Genomic DNA, 15,479 nt, shown 5'->3' on the forward strand with positions numbered 1-15,479 from the left:
CATTAAATTATGATTATTTTTAAGAATGTTTGATTTGTATATGTGCTGAATAAGTTGACTGACAGCACTCTCTCTCTCAGCTCATGTGAATGTGGGTATAGTGAACGGCACAGAAGCCAAACCCCACTCCTTGTCTTGACTGCTGCACATTGCTGGGATGGGTAAAAGCTTGTTTAGAAATCACTTTTGAATGACACAACAACTGCAGTGCAACCATACAGTGTGCTGAATGACATACATTACTATCATGACTTTCTCTTTCAACAGATTTGAGATTCTGACGGTTGTTGTTGGTGCTCATGACTTAAGGAACATCAAGAGTTCAGATCGCTTCAACATGAAGTCTTGCATCCCGCATCCAAACTTTAGAAACACTCGTAATGACATCATGCTTTTGAGGGTAAAAACTGTAATACTTTTAGTTGTTCAAATAGAATCTGATCAGGAAACAGTGGCACAAAACTAACACACACTGTGTTTAAATTTCTATAGCAAACAGGGCTTTCTGAACCACACAAACAGCATTATAAACAACTGCAGTCCAGTCTTAAAGGTCCCATGACATGAAATTTTCACTTTCTGAGGTTTTTTAACATTAATATGAGTTCCCCTAGCCTGTATATTGTCCCCAAGTTTCTAGAAATTTCAGTCGGTGTAAACCTTTGAGAAAATGGAGGCTCATACGCGCTGATCTTGAATCTCCTCTTTATGACGTCATAAGGAGGAAATGTTACCTCCCCTTTCTCTGCTTTGCCCGCCCAGATAATATTTTCCGCCCATGAGAAAATGCGCTAGGAAGTAGGAACGCGCGCGCACGATTTTAGTTTGTCCACGAGAGATATCATGGCTTTTGAGCGAGCGAAGCATAACAATTGCTCAATAATTGGATATACAAATGAACACCGAAGGGTCAATACAGAGCTGGGCTTGCTGAACGTCTGAAACTAAAGTCTGGACCACTCTCTTTGGCTCAGCTACACACCTCGAAAAAGTAAGTCAACTACTGATATATAAGTGTGTTGCTGGTTATTATTAAGTGTATTATGGTTACCTAGATTGTTACACGTAGAATGTGGCTGTAACATTAGCTATGCAGCTATGCAGTTTATGTGTGTGAATACACACACTGTAACGCGAGTGTTGTACACTTCTTTGTTATTTGGATAACCGTTTTCCTGTTGGTTATATGGCGCGCGCGATATCCGCATTTCAAGATCGCAGAGCTTGATGTAATTGTAATAAGATAAATACAGACGTTACAGATCTCTCATGAAAAGGCAACAGTAGGTTAGCGTTAGCTACATGACTGTAAACCATCCGAATAAAGTACCGTATCCAGACATAATATTTTAAACTAACCATTCGGAAACGTCCTGCTGGAGCCGCTGAGTTGCAACTTCTTCATCCGTTGCTTCTCCATCCGGATCAGATTCTGGGTCAAACTGAAATGCTTGAAAGACTGCGTGTCTTCGTGCCATTGCTATATCCAACGTAAACATGCACGCCACGGTACCGTTGCACAAGATGGTCAAGGCCACACCCACCCTCCACCTTTCGCAGCCTTTCTCCTCCTCATTATCATTTAAGGCTACAGACACCGAAACGGCCCGTCTGAAGGAAGCTCATTCTGGGACTGGCTTGTAGTGGCTATAATTCTGCACCGAGGCTGAATTTTTGGAAAGAGATTTCAGATACAGTACTAGGGACCACTAAGGCCTATATTAAAGCCTACAAAAAGTAGCATGTCATGGGACCTTTAACCCCCTGAGGTCGACGGTATCGCCGGCGATACCAGCTCGCTTTTTTTTTATCAGTGTAAAAGAAACTCATAAATACTCTGTTGACTTTGATTTTCCATAGGAGTTTCATACATCAATCGATTTTGTTAAATGTGTATTATTTTTGTGTATACTCACAATAAAAACAAAGTGTTGTGCTTTTTGCCAAATAAAGAAAAATAAACATCAAGCGAGTTCTGTCTTCTCTCTGTCCGTGTAGTCCATTCTGAAACGCGTCCGAAAATGAACTGTAACTCAGTGAATTCAGTAATTTATATAAAAAAACAAATATTCTCAGTTCATGTAATCTGTAAGAAAAGAGCGAGATGTCAGTCGTTCTCATCTCATCTAATTACTTGTAATGTGACTCCGCCCTCGGGGAGCGCGCGCTATTCAAACGCATATGGCTGAGGCAATCCGTGCAAACTGTGAACGCCCCCATCAGCTCGAGAAAACAAGTTGAATCAGATCATTGTAGCCTACTTGTTTACACCGATTGATTTATAATTCTTGATTTCTCTTTAAACTCACTTACAACGAACATTTTCTACTTTTCCTCACCTCATAGTTATAACGCGGATTGTTGAGCAGACGCGTCTCAAGCCTTGTGATCCAACGCTGGATACTCTTATAGGTTACGTCCGTGGATCACGGCTGAACGCGTCTTCTCCGCACTCATTTACAAACAAACATTTTTTCGCCTATCGTGTGTCTACTCTACACCCGTACCACTGAAAAGACGGATTATATCCCAGACTTAAGCCATAAATTAGTATTAATATTGATAGCACCACTGGTAGCGTCGTTGCTAACTTAACTTACTGTCCATCTGTTAAAATGGTGAATATATCAAATGTAAGTAGTCTACCTTTTGGTGCAGGTGAGGACACATTTGAGCTGCACGCGGTGCAGTCTGAGCTGGAAGCTGTTGAGAAACAGATCCACGACCTTTTAGTAAGAAAAGCCGAGCTGATAGACCGGCGGTTAGCTCTTGAAACATCACGTGCCGAGGCACACAAATCAGAGATTAACGTTACTAACCCGCTGACTCCGACTTCGTCTACTCCGTGCGTTCCTCAACATCGGTCCCGAACGTCGAGGTCGCGATCAGCCATGGTCTCGTTCACTCCGGCTCCAACATGCCATCACGAAGCCTGGATTTTTCCGCAGCAGAAGTCGCGAGTCAGGTCTAGACCAAGAAAACTCTCTCCGACCCTCCCGGTTTTCGAGATATCCACACAAAACCGCTTCTCCCCTCTTCGCGAAACAGAACGCGATGCTGTGATCATCGGCGATTCCATCGTTCGACACGTACACGTTACGTTAAATAAAAGTAAGGTGCATAGTCACTGCTTTCCTGGTGCTCGTGTTTCTGAAATCGCTGCTCACGTTCCCGAGATTCTGAACGAGCGCGTCGGAACCGTTGTCCTGCACGCGGGAGGGGCCGACATCAGACTGCGCCAGACGGAGGTTCTGAAGAAAGACTTCAGGAATCTGATCGATACGGTACGCAGCACATCGCCTGATATAACGATTATTGTGTCAGGACCGCTTCCCACGTACCGACTAGGTCATGAAAAGTTTAGTAGATTATTTGCGCTTAATGAATGGTTAATGTCATGGTGCAATGAGCAGAAACTTCTCTTTGTAAATAATTGGAATCTGTTTTGGGAGCGTCCTAGGCTTTACCGTGCTGATGGCTTACACCCAAGCAGATTCGGATCGGATCTTCTGTCAGATAACATCTCCAAAATGTTAAATACCTTTTGACTAGTAAACAAAAGTCCAAATCAAAGTCTCTGCTGCACCAATTTAACTGATATAAATAGTGTAGAACATTGCATAGAAACTGTGTCTATTCCTCGTTTAGTGAGATCAAATCATAAATCTACTGCAGGATCTAGAAAAAATCTAATTGTTATTAAACCAGAAAATGTTGCTATTGGTAATCAAAAACAATTTTTAAAGCTAGGTCTTCTAAACATTAGATCACTCACACCTAAGGCAGTTATTGTAAATGAAATAGTCACAGATAATAGCTTCGATGTACTTTGCCTTACTGAAACCTGGCTTAAAACAAATGATTATTTTGGTTTAAATGAGTCTACTCCAGCAGGATACTCCTATAAGCACGAGCCCCGTCTGAATGGTCGTGGCGGCGGTGTTGCAACAATCTATAGAGATTTTCTCAATGTTACTCAGAAAACGGGTTATAAGTTTATTTCATTTGAAGTACTTGTACTAAATGTTACGCTCTTAGATGTTCGAAAAACATCCCTATTATCTCTAGCCTTGGCTACCGTATATAGACCGCCTGGGCCTTACGCTGATTTCCTAAAAGAGTTTGCAGATTTTCTCTCAGACCTATTAGTTAACTTCGATAAAGCATTAATTGTTGGAGACTTTAATATCCATGTAGATAATCAAAATGATGCGTTAGGGGCTGCGTTTACAGATTTATTAAACTCCTTTGGGGTCAAGCAAAACATTACCGGACCGACTCATCGATTTAATCATACACTCGATTTAATTATATCACATGGAACCGATCCAACCGATATAGATATCATTCCACAAAGTGACGATGTCACTGACCATTACATGGTAACTTGCATATTACGTACTCCTGTAATATATCATGCTGCGCCGCGTTATCGATTAGGCAGAACAATCCTTCCATCCACCATAGATAATTTTTCAAACAGCTTATCGGATCTGTCTCAGCTGCTCAGTGAACCCAAACAAACAGATGAACTTGAGGAATTAACTAGCACTATGAGCACCATTCTCTCTGGATCATTGGATATTGTTGCGCCCAATAGATTAAAAAAGGTCAGAGAGAAAAGTAAAGCACCATGGAACAACAATACTACGCGTGTTCTAAAGAGAGAAACCCGTAATTTAGAGCGTAAATGGAAACAAACCAACTTAGAGGTCTTTAGAATCGCATGGAAAGACAGTATGTCACGTTATAAAAAGGCCCTAAAAGCGGCCAGGGCTGAGCATCTACGCAAACTAATAGAAAACAACCATAACAATCCTAAGTTCTTATTTAACACCGTGGCGAGACTAACAAATAAACAGATGTCTCCTGAACAAAATATTCCATTACAGTTTAGTAGTAATGATTTCATGAAGTTCTTCACTGAGAAAATAGAAAACATCAGAACCACAATTGTAAACGTTCAATCCTCAATCGCGCCTTATAATTCAGCCTCAATTATCACCCCGCTAGAACAATTACAGTGCTTTACAACTATAGAACAAAAAGAGTTAAATAAACTTTTTACTTCATCTAAAACAACAACATGTTTACTAGATCCTATACCAACCAAGCTATTGAAAGAAGTGTTACCTGTAGTGGAAGAGCCTCTCCACAATATTATTAACTCGTCTTTATCTTTAGGTTATGTTCCAAAAACATTTAAACCCCCAGTTATAAAACCTCTCATTAAGAAACCACAATTAGATCCGAATAATCTAGTAAATTATAGACCCATTTCAAATCTACCTTTTATGTCTAAAATACTAGAAAAAGTTGTGTCCGCTCAACTGGGCTCTTTCTTACAAGAAAATGACACCTATGAAAAGTTTCAGTCTGGGTTCAGGCCGCATCATAGCACTGAAACTGCGCTCGTTAAAATCACAAATGATTTACTTTTAGCTTCTGACCAAGGCTGTATCTCAATATTAGTTTTACTTGATCTTAGTGCTGCGTTCGATACTATAGATCATACAATACTCTTAGATCGACTACAAAATTATACTGGTGTTCAAGGACAAGCATTAAGCTGGTTTAGATCGTATTTATCTGACCGCTACCATTTTGTTTATTTAAATGGAGAAAAATCTATCATAACTCCAGTAAACTATGGAGTGCCGCAGGGATCTGTGTTAGGCCCTCTATTATTCTCAATATATATGCTGCCACTTGGAAATATTATAAGGAAACATGGAATTAGTTTCCATTGTTATGCTGATGACACTCAAATCTATATTTCATCACGGCCAGATGAAAACGCTAAATTATCCAAATTGACAGAGTGTGTTAAAGATATAAAAGATTGGATGACGCATAATTTTCTTTTATTAAATCCAGACAAGACAGAGGTACTACTTATCGGTTAAAAAAACCACCCACAAAACCTCTCACAATACAACTTTAACATAGTAGGATGTCCTGTTACTTCATCCTCTACAGTAAAAGACCTGGGTGTTATATTAGACTGCAACCTGTCTTTTGAAAATCATATTTCATATGTTACAAGAACAGCCTTTTTCCACCTTAGAAACATTGCTAAGCTACGTAATATGCTATCTGTTTCTGATGCAGAAAAGTTAGTTCATGCATTCATGACCTCAAGACTAGATTACTGTAATGCGTTATTAGCCGGTTGTCCTGCATCCTCAATAAACAAGCTACAGTTAGTCCAAAATGCCGCCGCTAGAGTTCTAACTAGATCAAGAAAATATGATCATATAACACCGATTTTATCATCCCTACATTGGTTACCTATAAAGTCCCGTATTAATTACAAGGTATTGCTACTGACTTATAAAGCCCTAAACGGCTTAGCTCCAGTCTATTTAACGGATCTTCTATCGCCCTATAATCCATCGCGCTCTTTAAGGTCACTAAATTCGAGGCTTTTGGTCATACCTAGGATATCTAGGTCCACCAAAGGAGAGAGAGCATTTTCACATTTAGCACCAAAACTCTGGAATAGTCTTCCGGATACTGTTCGTTGCTCAGACTCGCTCTCCCAGTTTAAAACTAGATTAAAGACGCATCTCTTCAGCCAGGCATTCATATAATACTTTTAATCCTACAGTTAAATCCGACCTCTAGTTCATAAACGCCAGAGGAGAACTGGCCCCCGACTGAGCCCGGGTTCTCCCAAGGTTTTTTTTTCGGTTCCTTGCCACTGTTGCCTTTGGCTTGCTCAGTTGGGGATATTTGGGGATATTTAATTTAATTAATCAATCAACGATTATTGATCAGCATTACCAAACGTAGACGTTCCACTAGAAACAAACATTGATGTATTGTTCTAATTTATTACTGTGAAGCTGCTTTGATACAACCTGTGTTGTGAAAAGCGCTATATAAATAAACTTGACTTGACTTGACTTGACTTGACACCGTCTCACAGCGCTGTGAGGAATAATAATAATGGAAAATGTCCCTCAGAAGTGCGGGTATATCGAGGAGCGAGCTGAGGAATGGTGTAGTAAGTTTTTTTCCTTCTCACGTGAATTGGGTTTCTGTTTATGAATGAATGAACGGCAGAGATGCGCGCTGTTTACCACAGCTCACAAAAAGACAGTTTAAATTTAAATCGCATGTGTGAATGAATGATGATGTTTTAGCAAACTGTATTGCTATACTGAGATGAGTAAAATCGACTGAAATATGTTGAAATAAAGTGTCTAGGTTTTGACATAAATGCAAATATAAATGTAATTTTACAAAATATTATCGATTTTCAAATACTGCTGTATTGAATGAACAGCTTTTAGCAAACTCTTTTGCTATACTGAGATGAGGAAAAATATCAAAAATTATCAAAAATAAAGTCATCAAATAATACGTTTTGTATACTTTAGTTTTTAAAAAGAAAGATTGCACTTGAATTGTTGTAATTGTAACCTTTTTAATAAAAAAATATATATTTATAAGGTAGATGTAAACAAGTAAATAGAATTTTTTTCTTTAAATAATTTGTATTGTGTTTTATTAGTGACAAATTTGTGGAGAGGATAAATATTCCAAAACTGAAAATACAGTATGAGAATTAACTGCACAATTACTAGACATGTTTACCTTGGATATTATACAATTTGCAAGCACAATTTGTAAAAAAAAAAAAAAATGCGATGCCTCCAACTGTGAACCAATTTGGTAGTGTATATATATATATATATATATGTGTGTGTGTGTGTGTGTGTGTGTGTATATGAAGAGTTCAGATGCAAAAGCCTCTAAATGCCATCTGAAATTTTCTTCTAGAATGATCATTTTTATGAAGCTTGTATATTTAAGTTAGCTATAGGTGACAAACCTGAATGAATGGCTCATTAAGTATACAGGGGCATTGTCTCACCAGGTGTGAACCACTAAATATGCATGATCGTTTACGCCCCATCCGCATGTTGGCTTTCCAAACTAAAAGTGTTTCGCAAAACTTAAATCAATGTATCGTTTTATGTGAATGATTAGGCAGGATGATTTTCACATCATTTTGAAGAAAAAACTCTAAAAACTCTAGGCGAGGACATCCATTAGTCAAAAGTCTTATTGACACATATTTAGTATGTGTTTTGTGGCCTTATTTCAGAAACTTTCATTTTTAGTTTTTTCAATAACCATGCATAAACATTATTCTCTCAAAAATGAAAACATGTACATACATGTGGCTCACATATTATGGTAGTCCTGTTTGTGCTAAATAGAGTGTAATTTTTTTTTGCCATTGATATGTTTATAAGCAACTGAAAAAAGCACAAATGTCAGGGCATGTCAGAACATCTCAAGGACCCCAAAAACACCCCAGACTCCAGAGGGTTAATATAGATGACTAAATCTTTTATTAATAACGGTTGTGTTTTTGAATTACAGCTACAGGAAAAAGTTGAAGCAAACAACGATGTTAAATGGATTTCATTACCAATGAAAGGAGAAGACGTTGGAACAAATTCTCTCTCTATTGTTGCCGGCTGGGGAAGAATGAAGACTAATGGCCCAAAGAGTGATCGTCTAATGGAAGCAAATGTGTATTTAATGAATAACAGAATGTAGCTATAAATGGGGAGAGTACTACTCACTCTCAAATATGATGTGCACACATAGCCGTGGTGGATCCTGCCTTGTACGTACTTTGATTATGTTATGTCAATTAATGAGTTTAAACTGATACGGTATATTTAATTTTTAGTGACGTGTTGATCTGTTTCTTCACAGTTTGATTCAGGAGGTCCTTTGGTTTATGGAAATCGTTTGGATAAAGAGCAGTGCAATTCACCTAAATATCCTAATGTGTATACTAAGATTTCACCATATCTTGAATAGATCGGCAACATAATTAGAAATGTGAAGTGAGTTAAGTTACTGAATGCTTCCGTAACTTCTTTCAATAAAGTATCACATGACAAGCATCAATCATTCCAAGTGTCTTCATTGTCACAACCATATAAAGTTACAATATTACATGGGGGGGCACAAAAGACCTTTTACATCAGTTCACATGGAATACTAAAATTCCAGTCATGCAAGTATGGCTTCTATCTATTTGAATGGGGAAAGTCTGAAAACTTCAAAACTGTTGGTCAGGGATAAAATCAGGCAAATATGGTATAATATATATATATATATATATATATATATATATATATATATATATATATATATATATATATATAGGGCTGTGAAAAGATTAATCGCGAATAATCGCATCCAGAATAAAAGTTTGTGTTTAAATAATATATGTGTATGTACTGTGTATAATTAAATTTGTTTATATAAATACACACACATGCATGTATATATTTAAGAAAAACTGTGTTATTTATATATAAAACAAGTTATATTTATATATAATATAAATTATATATAAATATATACAGTATATGTATGCAAATATTTCTTAAATATATACATGCATGTGTGTGTATTTATATATACAAAAAAATTATACCAAGTACACACACATATATTACATAAACACAAACTTTTATTTTGGATGCGATTAATCGCGATTAATCTTTTCACAGCCCTAAAACAAAAGGATTATTAGGAACACCATACTAATACTGTGTTTGACCCCCTTTCGCCTTCAGAACTGCCTTAATTCTACGTGGCATTGATTCAACAAGGTGCTGAAAGCATTCTTTACAAATGTTGGCCCATATTGATAGGATAGCATCTTGCAGTTGATGGAGATTTCTGGGATGCACATCCAGGGCACGAAGCTCCCGTTCCACCACATCCCAAAGATGCTCTATTGGGTTGAGATCTGGTGACTGTGGGGGCCATTTTAGTACAGTGAACTCATTGTCATGTTCAAGAAACCAATTTGAAATGATTCGAGCTTTGTGACATGGTGCATTATCCTGCTGGAAGTAGCCATCAGAGGATGGGTACATGGTGGTCATAAAGGGATGGACATGGTCAGAAACAATGCTCAGGTAGGCCGTGGCATTTAAACGATGTCCAATTGGCACTAAGGGGCCTAAAGTGTGCCAAGAAAACATCCCCCACACCATTACACCACCACCACCAGCCTGCACAGTGGTAACAAGGCATGATGGATCCATGTTCTCATTCTGTTTAAGCCAAATTCTGACTCTACCATCTGAATGTCTCAACAGAAATCAAGACTCATCAGACCAGGCAACATTTTTCCAGTCTTCAACTGTCCAATTTTGGTGAGCTCGTGAAAATTGTAGCCTCTTTTTCCTATTTGTAGTGGAGATGAGTGGTACCCAGTGGGGTCTTCTGCTGTTGTAGCCCATCCGCCTCAAGGTTGTGCGTGTTGTGGCTTCACAAATGCTTTGCTGCATACCTCGGTTGTAACGAGTGGTCATTTCAGTCAAAGTTGCTCTTCTATCAGCTTGAATCAGTCGGCCCATTCTCCTCTGACCTCTAGCATCAACAAGGCATTTTTCACCCACAGGACTGCCGCATACTGGATGGTTTTCCCTTTTCACACCATTCTTTGTAAACCCTAGAAATGGTTGTGCGTGAAAATCCCAGTAACTGAGCAGATTGTGAAATACTCAGAACGGCCCGTCTGGCACCAACAACCATGCCACGCTCAAAATTGCTTAAATCACCTTTCTTTCCCATTCTGACATTCAGTTTGGAGTTCAGGAGATTGTCTTGACCAGGACCACACCCCTGAATGCATTGAAGCAACTGCTATGTGATTGGTTGATTAGATAATTGCATTAATGAGAAATTGAACAGGTGTTCCTAATAATCCTTTAGGTGAGTGTATATATATATATATATATATATATATATATATATATATATATATATATATATATATATATATATAAAATAAAAAATGGTCAAACTCTTCTGAGATTGTGAAGAGGAACAATTGTAGCATATCTCAATCAGCATTTGTACCCGATCTTTCCACTAAAAGTATGAAACAGGGTTACACTAATATACAGTGATCAGCCACAACATTAAAACAACTGAGAGATGAAGTGAATAACATTGATTATATAATTACAACATCACCGGTCAAGGGGTGGGATATATTAGACAGAAACTGAACAGTCAGTAAGCATTTATTTATTTAATAAATGGGCTGCACGATTAGCCGAAATTAAACCGAAATTGCTATTTACAAAATGGAAAATTTTTAATTAAATAAGTAGCCTATATGCACAGCACTAAAATCAGAGCGGATCAATTGGTTCGCAGTAAATGCTGCTCCATCTCTGAAAGCGCTAAGATGTTTTTGCACGTGTTGCTTTTTCAAATGTATGTTTTATAAGTGACTCAAAATCATTCCAAACTTGGCAAGTTAAAAGAATATTCGCTATGACTCAATGACAAATGCTACGCTCCTCTTCACTCCTCAAACACATAAAACAGTTTAGTCACAAGCTCTTTTTAATACTTTTCATTATTTAAATATTTTTTCACAGTGACGTCACACGGTCGGACACCCCTCTCTCAAGAAGAGAAAACAGCCTGTCCATCCTCTCCCTGCTCTCCTGTGCTCTCCTCGCCTCTGCCTCCCTCTGTAGTTGCCCTTTGTCTTACCGCCTTCGTGCTGGTGCTGGTGCTGGTGCTGCTGGTCCTGGTGCTGGTGCTGCTAGTGCTGCTGCCCCTGGCTCCTCCTCACCGTGGGAACCCACTGCTGAACTCGGGCCTGGTGTGTTCTCAGGGATTTAGACAATGACGACAGGGGGGTTGGTGCAATGCCTCTTTCCAAACACCTCATCCATGAGGACAAACCAGGGCCAAGTTTCAGTAGTGGGTTTCCCACTCACACTCTCACCTGTCCCAGGACACTTGCAATCCTAAGGGCAGAGCAAATGAACCATGGCTTGTTAACAACAACAGAACAATACATTTCAGCAAAGACATGTGTATTAAAGGAGAACTCCGGCCAATTTTTAAGTTAATCTTGATCGTTAGACCTTTGTGAGTACTGTCTATAGAAAAAAAAAAAAACGAACCGGATCGGTGCTTGCAACACGGAGATACTACAGCTAATGTCCAGAGCTCCCACTCAGCTATAACGGCAGTTATGGGGGCATATACATAAAGGGTGTCTTTGTGCCTGTTAACAGACACAAAATGCAATTAAAATGTCTGTCCAACATGAACAGGGCCCTTACATGACAACAAGATGCGTTTAGCAACTTAGCCATTGTTTAAATTCACCTAAATAGTGCTTTAGACGGCTAGCTGTAGTCTCGCGCTGAAGTCCCATGGGAACTCAGTTGTAGCCGGAAAAAGGTAAACAACAGTGTGCAGGTGGGAGGAGCGTCGTGTGTACTCACAAAGGTCTAATGATCAAGATTAACTTAAAAATTGGCCGGAGTTCTCCTTTAACTTTCTTACTTTGTATTATTTTTTTCACCTGAATTGCTCTAAAAAAGCAGAAAAGGGTACTTAACACAGGCGTGCAATCTAAGTGCATTGTTAACACTGCAAAATATGACACATCAAGACATGCATATAAAATACTTAAGAAATCATAATTTCTGGAAACTCAAATTTGGTTAAAACCTTTGTAGACATAGCTTTTATGACAGCACTACAAAAAAAACATAAAAGTGAAACCCCATTGCCTTATCTACTGCTTTTCTTATTGTTGTGGGCTTTATAGAGTGAGTGATATTTCTTATAATACACAAGTGAGATAGACTAGTGCAAATATTACAAATAACGTTTTGCCTCAAATTATCTGACAAATGAAGCCACGCAATGATGACGAAGGAGTTAAGATGAAGTTTATAAGAAACTTCAATTTTGGTTTCGCTAGCTATTTGAGTAAATGAAAACATAATACTTGCATTTAAATGTGAATTTGCTGTGCACCACCGAACTCTAGTCTTGGCCGCCTTTAAAAATAAATAAAAAATGCTGTCATCACCGGCGCGCAATGACTTATGGGGTAGGATAAGGTAGGATAGGCCGCTTAGGATCCTTTTGGCTGTTTCTCAATATGCGTTCTTGTCTGTACTTGTGTTCTTGTGGAATTGTGAAACGTCATCAGTCGCTGCCCAAGTACTGTCCCAATACACAAGTTTGCATTTTGGCAAGAACGGTTAAAAATCCCGGAAGTGTTCTTGACACGCCCATTTTACTGAGGATGCATAGGTTGGTAACTTGTGTGAACTTGACGGCAGAAATATCCCAGCATTCATTTTGGCATTCGAGGAAAGAGAGGCAGGTCAATACAGCAAGTCGTTTTTCTACAATTTCGTACGCTTCGTAACTGTGTAGACGAAAATGTATGGCGAATCGAAAATGTGCTCAAACGTTTTCGGAAGTGAGAATCTCCATAAGCGTAGCTTTATTGTTATGAACATACATTACATTGTAGTGTACAGCTGTAGAGTAATTCCTTGAGCTGAGGGTAGGCTTGGGCGATAAAGCCTGGCTGTTATCATCAATAATTCTCGTTATGTTTGGGTAGGCTACTGCAGACGGTGTCTGTGCAATTATTGCGCAATACCAGCAAGAACACATCGTCTCAAACTGTCAGCAGCGTTCTGTGTGCTCATCACCTTGTGTGTTCATTCTTCCAAAAACAACTAGCAAGTGCATTCTCCCCAAGATCACAAGTCCGTTCTTTGCATTCTTGGTTTTGAGAAACATCCTTTGTGTATCCTTCCTTTCACGGGGAAACGAAGGGTGCATTTGGCATTGCTTTTGAATCAGGGTAGCCTTCGTCGACGCAACCGGCCTTCGAATACGGCCTTCAAAGGATGCAGTATTGAATTGGAACAGCCTTCATCGCGCCGCGGGGACGCAATCAGCCTTTAAATGCGACCTTCCGGTGCTGCGGTCCAGTCCACTTTTAGACACGCACTTGCGAACTTCCCTAAGCACTTCCCCTCAGGGGAATCCTCGCCGCCATTTTGAAGTGCGTTCCACTTCGTGAAGTGGATGAGGGAAGTTTATATGGACAGACCCTCGTTCACTGGATTTTGACCGAGGGAGTCTACTTCATATGTACACTTCAGGCACCTATATGTCCCACAATGCAGTACGATTGTGACGTCACCACAACTCTTGTCTAATCACCACCACAACAAACAACTCTATGATATATTAATTATATATATTTTTTAATTTAAAACAACCTACACACACCTATATACTTGAAAAAAACGTAGGAAATAATCCAAGTCCAGGCACTCAGTAGATACAAAAAGTAATACAAAACACTTTATTAGAGGGCTAAAAAATGTAAAAAACACCAACGCGTATCGGCCCACTGGCCTTCATCAGGATGTTAGTGACAAACAAACAGGAGCAGTACTTATACACACCTATATACATTTGGATGCTGCATTAAACAAATTCTTAAAGGGGAAAAAATGTAAATAATAAATCAACTCTTCAGCTGATTCCAAGTGATCAAGGGCTAAGGACGTTCCAGTTCAGCCCATTGCAGTTTCCGCCAGTATTGGGCACTCGCGCATCGTAAGCAATGACGTACATCCGAGTGAATGAGATGGAGGGAAGTTAGCGAGTGAAGGGCATGACAATTTTGGACTGGAACGCAGCCCAAGGGTGCAGCCTTTGAATTGGGACGTCCTTCGTCGCGCCGCTGTGACGCAATCGGCCTTCAAATACGGCCTTCGGAGGATGCAGCCTTCACATTGGGACACAGCTTATAGAGTGTGTGAAGCTTGTTTACATGTGATCATTGCGCCCTCTAGCTGTGTAGACTGCAAAAACCTATGTACATGTTTTAGTTTCAGTAAGATCAAACTGAACAGAAACGTATTTCTTTTCATCTCATGCTTTGAGAGAAAAAAACTCTTCATTGAATGGCTAGATTTACATGCTCCTTCTTTACATTCAAGACTCGGTGCACTGTCAGTGTAACGGTGGCCAGCTAGTTGTGCAGGTAAACCTCACTCCCCTGATGTCAAGCGAACTAAACAATATCAAGTGGATATCCATACCAATGAAAGAAGATAATATTTAAACAGATACTGTTTTTAATTTTTACTCTATATATATGTATATTCTAACAATTCAACTTCACAGATGATGTGTGTATAAGGCGATGGAGGAAGCTGTGATGTATAAAAAAATAATAATTGAGTAATCAAATCTTAATGTGCTAGCAAAGTTTAAAAATATGACAACACAAGACTTGTGTGTTGATCTGTGTTTCTTGACAGGGGGATTCAGGAGGTCCGTTGGTTTGTGGAGACACTGCAGTTAATGTCACATCCTTCAGAGACCCCAATCTCTGTATCTCACCTAAACTACCTGAAGTTTATATTAAGATTTCAGCATATCTTCCATGTATAAAGAGCATTCTTGGATATATTAATTTAATTAATTGCCGGTGAAATGGGGTGATTTTGCTTTTTTAAAGGGGACCTATTATGCCCCTTTTCACAAGATGTAAAATAAGTCTCTGATGTCCCCAGAGTGTGTATGTGAAGTTTTAGCTCAAAATACCCAGATTATTTTTTACAGCATGT

General features: G+C 39.0%; 1 protein-coding gene across 1 annotated transcript in view; it reads left to right on the forward strand.

The window, feature by feature from the left end:
* Window positions 1-11,698, forward strand: part of LOC308702166 (mast cell protease 1A-like) — a gene marked incomplete at both ends in the record, with an annotated part of 64,845 nt that extends 53,147 nt beyond the window's left edge. The window contains 2 exons of the mRNA XM_081384833.1: window positions 268-377; window positions 11,544-11,698. Of these exons, the coding sequence (XP_081240959.1) occupies window positions 268-377; window positions 11,544-11,698 (265 nt within the window). The remainder of the gene's footprint in view (window positions 1-267; window positions 378-11,543) is intronic.
* Between the last annotated feature and the right edge of the window lie 3,781 nt (window positions 11,699-15,479).

This window comes from Scardinius erythrophthalmus (assembly GCF_964197995.2).
Source record: "Scardinius erythrophthalmus genome assembly, chromosome: 14".
Classification (NCBI taxonomy): domain Eukaryota; kingdom Metazoa; phylum Chordata; class Actinopteri; order Cypriniformes; family Leuciscidae; genus Scardinius; species Scardinius erythrophthalmus.